The following is a 9,271-nucleotide window of genomic DNA, read 5'->3' on the forward strand; positions in this document are numbered from 1 at the left end:
CAAACCAGGGTCGCACCAGTCCTATTGCATGCTAAAGTGCATGAAGGTCATTTTTCGGAAGACGAGGTCGAGTTTGAGGTTACTTCGTAGCAGCGTTCGTGAAGATTCAGCAAAAAGGCATTCTTTCTGTTGGAACAAGGTTAGTAGCTGTCCAAGCTTCCAGTCGAGCCTAGGAGGTGCTCCTTTTGGTTTTTTTCTTTCTCTTCTGGTCCAGGAATTCGTCGGATAAGGTACCATGCCTCAACGTACCTTGAAATCGTCGCTGCTGCGTTTGCGGAACCTGATGACGTCATTCCAAGGAATCTACACGTACATGCAGAACTACGACGACCAGCGGGACGCGCGTGAGCTGGCATCGCGGTTGGAAAGGTTAGACTCGCTGTGGGAGAAGATCGATGAGGCAATGGCGGAAGTTGAGGAACAGTCGGAGGAGGAGGAGGAAGAGAGGTATGTGAAAGAGCGTTTGGATTTCCAGAATAAATTTTTTGAGCTGAAAGGTTTTCTCCAATCCAAAATGCGGGAATATCCCGTATCGAGTGCATCCCTGCCGGTTAACGAGTCGAATTTCGCCGCAACTTCCCATCCGCACGTTAAATTGCCTTTAATCAGTCTGCCTAAGTTTTCCGGAAACATCGAAGAGTGGTTGTCATTCCGAGATCTGTATTTGTCCCTTATTCATCACTCTGAAGATCTACCTGTGATTGAAAAGTATCATTATCTTCGGAGTCAACTAGAAGGGGAAGCCCTCTCTGTTATATCGTCACTTGCGTTAACCCAAGCGAATTACACGGTAGCGTGGGATTTGTTGGTCAAAAGGTATTCGAACAGCAAAGCCCTTAAGCGAAAACAAGTTCAAAATCTTTTCGAGCTTCCTTTCATCAAACGAGAATCAGCATTCGAGCTTCAAGCATTGGTCGAAGGTTTTGAGAAGTCAACGAAGGTGTTAGATCAAGTGGTCCAGATTGCTGACTATAAGGATTTGTTGCTGATTCATCTGTTGTGCTCGAGGTTTGACGAAAAAACGCGACGTAGCTGGGAGGAGCACACTTCAACGAAGGAAGAAGAAACTCTGAAGGACTTGGTTGAGTTTCTGCATCGCCGTATTCAAATATTGGATTCACTCCCCGGGAAACCCTCCGAACAACATCCACCTCCTATTCGAAAGGCCATCCAATCCAAGGTTACTAATCATGGTGCTTTTCATACTCCATCCCCGAAATGCGTTTGTTGTTCTGAGAATCACCCACTTTTTACTTGTTCGTCTTTCGAAAAACTTTCGGTTGGGGAAAGGGAAAACGTGCTACGCCAACACAATCTCTGCCGAAATTGTTTTCGAAAAGGGCATCAAGCTCGAGACTGCAACTCCAAATTCTCGTGCCGTCGGTGCAAAGGCCGTCATCATACCCTCGTGTGCTATAAGGCGGGAGAGAACTCTAAGAGCACACTATCTGACGAAATACACCTAAACGAAATGGTAACCCTAATCCCCAGGCAGGTACTTCGAATGCTACAATCAGCTCCAATATCGGGAGGTCAGCGAGAAAGGTTCTTTTGGCTACGGCAGTTGTTCTACTGGAGGACGACTATGGAAATTCGGTTTCAGCTAGGGCACTTTTAGATTCGGGATCTGAGTGCAACATAATATCCTCACATTTCTCGCAACTACTTCGTTTCAAAAGGAACAGAGCTGATGTGCAGATCAGCGGAATAGGTCAATTCCCTACTAGTACCAAGGAAAAGGTTCGTGCTATGGTTCGCTCGAAAAACTCTAATTACGCCCAAATTATGGATTTTTATGTATTACCGAAAGTAACCGAGGATTTACCCACATCTTCTTTCTCCGAGACGGTTTGGAATCTGCCGAAAGGAATCACACTAGCCGATCCCCCAAGTTTAATTGATTCGGTTTTCGGGTGGCTAGTGACAGGAAGCGTAGCTAACAGCAAGGAAGAACCAATTTTATGCAAACATTTGGCGGTTTTAGATTCGTTGGAGAATCTTATGGCGAAGTTTTGGGAATGCGAAAACGGAAGTCGTACTGTAAACTATTCTGTGGAAGAAACACAATGCGAAAAACTTTATTTGGAATCGGTGAAACGTGGGAAGGATGGTCGTTATACAGTAGCCTTACCGAAGTGCGAAAATGCGTTGAACAAATTGGGGGATTCCAAAACTTCAGCAATGCGACGGTTTCTGAACCTTGAGAAACGACTCTCCTCTGATGAAAATTTGAAAAACGAATACCATGCATTCATGACAGAATACTTGAATTGCGGTCATATGGGGAAGGCAGATAATCTTTCGGATAGCACAATTGCTTTTTATTTACCACACCACCCGGTTATAAAATCCTCAAGCACCACCACTCGCGTGCGAGTTGTTTTTGATGCCTCCAGTAGATCATCCTCAGGAACATCCTTGAACGACATACTTTTGAATGGCCCTGTAGTTCAGGACGATTTGCGAACTCTTATTATGCGCAGTAGATTTTTCCCGATTGTCCTTATTGCCGACGTAGAAAAAATGTTCCGGCAAATCTGGATTGACCCAAAAGACTACCCGTTACAGCGCATATTTTGGCGATTTTCTTCAGAAGCTCCCATTGAAACTTATGAACTCCGTACAGTAACATATGGTACAAAATCAGCTCCCTATCTGGCTACGCGAACTTTGAAACAGCTTTCAGACGACGAGGTACAAAAATTTCCGCTAGCTGCTTGTAGACTTAGCAGAGATGTATACATGGATGACTTAATCACCGGAATCAACAGCACAACTGAAGCGAAGAAAATTCGCTTGGAGCTGGATGAATTGGCACTTAGTGGAGGTTTTAAATTACGGAAATGGGCATCCAACCTCCCAGAAGTACTGGAAGGAGTCATTGCTGAGAATTTGGCAATTCCTCTGGACGATGGCATTGACTTTGAACGTGATCGAACGGTCAAAACACTTGGCTTAGTGTGGGAGCCAAAATCTGATGAGCTGCGGTTCAATTTCGAAATTTCCCCAATCATTCCCGAAGAGCTTACCAAACGGAAAATACTATCCAACATCGCTAAAATTTTCGATCCGTTAGGATTACTAGGACCGGTGGTAACGAGCGCCAAAATATTCATGCAGCTGATTTGGGAGCAGAAAAATAAAGATGGTAACCCTATTGGATGGGACGAACTCCTACCCCAACCCTTAACAGACTGGTGGACAGAATTTTATTCCCTTCTCCCAAATTTAAAAGACCTCCGCATTCCCCGCTTCGTTGGTTTAGCTTCTGCGAATCAGAAACAGCTCCACTGTTTCTCGGATGCCTCCGAAAAGGCATATGGTGCCTGCATGTATTTGGTTTCCAAAGACCCCACAGGAAAAACACAAGTATCTCTCGTTTCATCCAAATCAAGAGTTTCACCCTTAAAACGCCAAACTATTCCCCGATTGGAGCTCTGTGGAGCTTTGCTAGCAGCTGAACTGTACGTGAAGGTTTTGGAATCTATGGAAGCCCCCCTTGAAACATATTTTTGGACAGATTCTAGAACCGTTCTACAGTGGTTGGCACAAACTCCTAGCACTTGGACCACATTCGTGGCCAATCGTGTTTCCTCTATCCAGAATTTCACCCAAAATTGCACTTGGAAACATGTGCCAGGTATAATGAATCCCGCCGATCAATTATCCCGAGGGCTCAACGCTGAGCAAATTGTCACAGATCAAACATGGTGGACTGGCCCACCATGGTTAGCACAGGACTCCGAACATTGGCCAAATTCAATCAATCAACCCTGTGAAGAAAATGTCCACGAAGAAGAACGAAGGAAAGTGGTAGGAGTTGTAGCTGAAAACGAAGGCACATTCAACGATTGGTATTTTGGTCACTTTAAATGCTACTTTAAACTTCTCCGTGTTACCGTTCTATGTCTCCGTTACCTTTACAATTTGGGCAAACCTGCTGAAGAGAGGATAAAAACAACTAGGATCAAACTTTGCGAACTCATCGATGCCGAAAAACAACTCGTTCGTTTAGTTCAAAAGGAAGCTTTCTCATCCGAACTGAAAGACTTAAGGAAATCTGGTTTCGTTCATCGATCATCGAGGCTGCGCTGGCTGGTTCCAATGATTCGCGATGATGGTATACTATGCATCGGTGGGCGGCTCGAACACTCAGATTTGTCCACAGAAAGCAAACACCCCATGATAATCCCTGGAAATCATCAATTCTCAAACCTTCTAGCTGAAATTTACCACATCCGATTGCTACACGCTGGCCCACAGTTGATGCTAAGCTCTATGCGTCTAAAATTCTGGCCGTTGAGTGGAAGAGACCTTTGCAGACGAATAACACACCAATGCTTAACCTGTTTTCGCATAAAACCCAAACTCCAACAACAATTTATGGGCCAATTACCATCACCACGTATCCAGGCATCCAGAGCATTCACCCACACAGGAGTGGACTATTTCGGTCCCGTCTACATACGGCAAGGCTACAGAAAGGCACCGATCAAGGCATACGTTGCGGTTTTTGTGTGCTTTAGCACGAAAGCGGTACACCTCGAGTTGGTTTCGGACTTGTCCACCGCCAAGTTCGTCCAGGCTCTCCGTCGTTTCATAGGCAGAAGAGGGAAATGCGCCACTCTTTATTCCGACAACGGAACAAATTTTGTCGGCGCACGTAATCAACTCAAGGAACTGCTCAAAACTCTACGAAGCCGCGACCACCATGACGAAATGCAGCAAGTATGTAGTGAAGAAGGAATCGACTGGCAGCTGAACCCTCCCTCCGCTCCTCACTTCGGTGGCTTGTGGGAAGCCGCTGTCCGCTCCGCCAAAAAACATCTGCTACGTGTTCTGGGAAATTCCTCTGCCTCCCACGAAGATTTCGAAACTCTCCTCGTCCAAGTCGAAGCCTGTCTCAATTCTCGACCTTTGACGCAACTTTCCGACGATCCCAAAGACTTCCAACCGCTCACGCCAGCTCACTTCCTCATCGGTTCCTCCATCCATGCGCTCCCCGAGAAAGACCTCAGCTCAACACCTGAAAACCGACTGAAGCAGTACCAACTGATGCAGCAACAGCTCCAACGTTTCTGGCGAAGATGGCACATCGAGTACCTGACTCAGCTCCAACCTCGAGTCAAAAACTGGCAGCCTCCGATCAAGATCGAGCCCGGCCGGCTTGTCATTATCGTCGATGAAAACCAACCGCCGATGAAGTGGAAGATGGCCCGTATTCACCAAGTGCACCCTGGAAATGACGGTGTAACCCGAGTTGTCACCTTACGAACATCCAATGGTTATATGACTCGCCCTGTAACCAAAATTTGCATGCTTCCAATTCCAACCAACGATGGAAACGTGTCTTCAGGTTCAGACACCGCCGTGAAGACTACTGAAATCTAGCTATTTCAGGGGGGTCGGGATGTTGAATACCGAAACCCCTCGTCGCTACAAAACTCGTTGGTAGCCAGATGCTGTGAGTCGTCGCGACGCCCAACTATCGATCATCGCCCAACAATAGGTGGAAAACAATGGGTGGGAAATATTTCTCCCCAAAAACGATCGCGACCCGATCTATTGTTAGCGACCGAGCCCCAGCCGAAGTTTGGAGCCCGCCGTTTTGGATCCCGAACGGCAGTCTGGGTCAACCATCCGAAGATATCGTGTCTGTGCATCCCGTAGAATTAAGTCCAAAACGCATGTAATTCTAAATTGAACTTAAGTAGATTAAAAGTTAAAAAACCAATATAGTACATGTTTTGCTTCCCCTAAACACGGTGTTAGCATTTATTCCGCGAAATCCGGTAATTTTTAAATCGGAAATAATAAGGTGCACAAGTGAAGAAATTTGGCTAAGTCCATATTTAACCGGTCATTGACCCCGCGCCCGCAAGTTCGGTAAATGCAATTTTAATTACGATCCCGGACCTTCGCCGTTCCTGAACCTCCCAACAGACTGATTGTTGTTTTGTATAAAAATTTGTGTTTTGGTCACTCTATTGCAATGAGGAGCTTAAACTGTACTGATTTGAACATTTTCATAAAAGACTTTGAAATAATTTTAAAGTTTTGCAAATTTCAATGGGGAAAATGCACCATTTTTTCTAACTTCGATGGTCTATTTTATAGAAAAACTAGTAGACCCGGTAAACTTCGTCTTACCATATTAAACTTGGCGTTCATTTTCCATTTTTCTTTGCTTTTTAATTTAAAAAATCATCAAATGTTGAGTTCTAAGAAGTTTTGCCTAGTTTTTTTCTACATTTCCCTCCTTTTAGTTTACTTGAATTGTCCCGCTTAATTCTATCGGAATTTAACCTAAGAATTTTAACTCAATTCTACAGGTTTTTGCTTAAATTATAAAAAAATACCTACAATAAATTTTACATGCATCTTACATGAGTACTTTATGATTTACTTTTCTTTAATTCGGATGATTTGAATATTGCCGAATGGTATCAGGTATCAGCTTCCCATTGCAAATTCGATTTTTTTAGCACTCAACGTAACCATCAAACTTGGCAAGCTTCGAGCTAAAAAGATCCGATTTTTTCCATAAATAACCAAAAATCAGATTTCATTTTAGATTTGTGATATTTTCAAGATTCAATAACAGTTAATTGAAAAGCAGATTTCAAAAAAATAAACAGATCAAAAAGAAATAATCTGTTAAGTTTATTTAAGTTAAGTTAAGAGATTTCATGAGTTTATTCTATTCTCTGGAAATTTTCATGTAAACATAACTCGAAACCTTAAAATATCTTGTATCTTTTTTGAAAATTTTAATTTTCAATAATGAAACACCAGGGCAAGTGCAAACGGATATCATCACAGGTCAATTTTCATATTCTTCCAAAAAGAAATATACATTTGTCCCATTTATTGGTTTAAGTTTAACCAAATAGTTTTTATTTTCAGATGCATCAGTGTGGAGACTTTAAAATGAATTTAATACTTGTTCCTGTATGTGTTATCAGATTTCATAAATATATGTATCTGCAGTTTTTCTGCAATATCAGCTTATTTTTTAAACTCAACTTTTTTTGAATGCTGTTTAAAACAACAGATCTTTATTTACAAAGACATTTAATAATTTTGAATATCCACTTCAGATTCAACACGCGGGATACCACTTTCAGACCTTTCTCATATAATGCTGAATCATTTTGGAGAGGAAATTCCTAAAGGTAGCTGTTTCATGGCTAGAAGGCGCGTTTGGAATCGTTCCACCATATAAAATGACAGGAGTTAATAGTATTTTCAACACTTTTCGGTCATAATAATAACCAACACACTTTTCATGTAAAGTGCGTACTTGAATTGTGTGTAAACAAATAGTAGTGTTTTTCGGTGAATGGTTTAAAAAACGTTGAGTTTATTTCGTCAGATTATTTGTATGGGCCCAACAATTAAAAGATGAAGAAATAATTTATACATTTTTTATTTTTTGTAAGTGTTGAACGTTTGCACTTACTCAAGTGTACCTTCTCAACTGAAAATTCCTCCGGAAAATGCATACCCTCACTTTTTACTAATAATCTATTTCAAAGGACAGGCTCTTCTTCAGTTCATGTGTTTGATCATTTTTAATGGGTTTTGTTGTGGTTCTGAAAAATCAATAGATGTTATTATTTTGTCTTCTATCGATAAGAATCTAGGCGTATTAGATTATACAATTGAGGCCCTCAGGATCAGAGGGGTGCAAGTGCAAAAATCATCAATTTTGAGTACCTAACGAGTCTTCATGTTTCAATGTACATCTGGTGAAAAACTCAGATTTTTTGTAATTTGTTTGAATACCTTTTTAATTTAATTAAAACTGCCCGAATTCGAAAAATATTTGAAAAATCGAGCATCTTAAGAAGTTTGAAGCGCGTTTTCTCGAAACCATCATTTAGCACTTGCACCCCTTCTAATCCCAAGCGCCTAAATTGTTTGTTAATCTTCTTACTTTTTTTTCAAACGTCCGCAAAGCTAGCTTTATCAGTATCAAATTTATATAGACAAAAAATACTGGTTTAATTCACTACGGAATCAAAATAGTTTTAATTTTTAAAATCGTTTAAATGGTTTTGATTCTTGGTCTTCAAAATATCAATCTGGGTTACATCTATGCCGCATTCATTAATATGTGCTGTACAAATGTGCTGGGAATCATACAGAAAAATATCACATCTAGGCTTCATAGCGCCACCACGTGCATTGACAGTATGCCTGGATGAATAATACGCGCCCTAATGTTCCCCATAAATCAGTATGCTATGCCACGGTTACAATCCTCTCTCGACGTTTGCTCGCGAGTCGCGACGCCTCGACCATGGAGACGAAAAACAAACCGCCCGGCGCCCAAAGGAAAGAAAATTTCCAAAAATGGAAGCCATGACTTTAATTTGTTTCAAAAAACAACAAATTTAATTATAACGGACAATTGATGCGACTTTATGTTATTTTCATTCGATATAAACCGATTCGCATGCCTACAGAATATTCTAAAAATAATTTCATTTGCATCGTTTCGGTCGTTTCGGAGGAGTAGTACTACAAACACCGTTACAAGAGAATTTTATATAATAGACTAGCTGACCCGGTGTGCTTTGCTCCACCTTCCAAAATTCAATAAAATTTGTTAAAATAATTATAATTCAGTTTTATTGCCTAGACAGCGTTTCAAACCAAATTTCAACATAATTTAGAAGCGAATGCTTTAAAAAAAAAAGAAGAACAGCACCTGAAGTTTCCAACTACAGTTCAAAGACGTTTCAATAATATTTTCTTAAAATTGATCTCTAGATTTGTTTTTCAAGACCTGAAAATTTTAATCTATTTTTATAAGCTTTAATAATGTCAAAATGCATGTTTTAATGATATGGACTTCAAGTCCTTTCCCCCTTCCCTCTAGCAATGCAAAAGGTGCTCACGAACTACTGTAACTGAATTTTTAGTATTTAAATGACGTAGTATTTCGCTTTATTTATCTGATAAGTTTTCGAATTATTCCAAATATAATATGAATGAGAACTTGCCTCCTTCTTTGCGATTCCACCCAGAAATAAGGAATGGTCTCAAATTCTTCGTATCCAATTACCCTCTCTTCCTTTTGCTTTATAAATTTTCGATTTATGCCAATAAACTTGTATGGGTGCCCTTATTGGTTTGATACGTTTTCAAGCTATACATTGTAATTTACATTGAACTCCCTTTGTCCCTCCCTTCTTTACACTGCAATGCAGAAAGGTTTATAACCATCATGGAAACATATCTCGTGCCAAAATTCCTTCCCATG

General features: G+C 41.0%; 1 protein-coding gene across 1 annotated transcript; it reads left to right on the forward strand.

The window, feature by feature from the left end:
* The first annotated feature begins 235 nt into the window (after positions 1–235).
* On the forward strand, positions 236–5,391 carry LOC129753000 (uncharacterized). Its single transcript, XM_055748792.1, has 2 exons — positions 236–1,180; positions 1,492–5,391. Exons 1-2 carry the CDS (start codon positions 236–238, stop codon positions 5,389–5,391), a joined length of 4,845 nt encoding a protein of 1,614 aa, XP_055604767.1.
* The last annotated feature ends 3,880 nt before the right edge of the window (positions 5,392–9,271 follow it).

The sequence above is a fragment of the Uranotaenia lowii genome, chromosome 3, assembly GCF_029784155.1.
Source record: "Uranotaenia lowii strain MFRU-FL chromosome 3, ASM2978415v1, whole genome shotgun sequence".
Taxonomy (NCBI): domain Eukaryota; kingdom Metazoa; phylum Arthropoda; class Insecta; order Diptera; family Culicidae; genus Uranotaenia; species Uranotaenia lowii.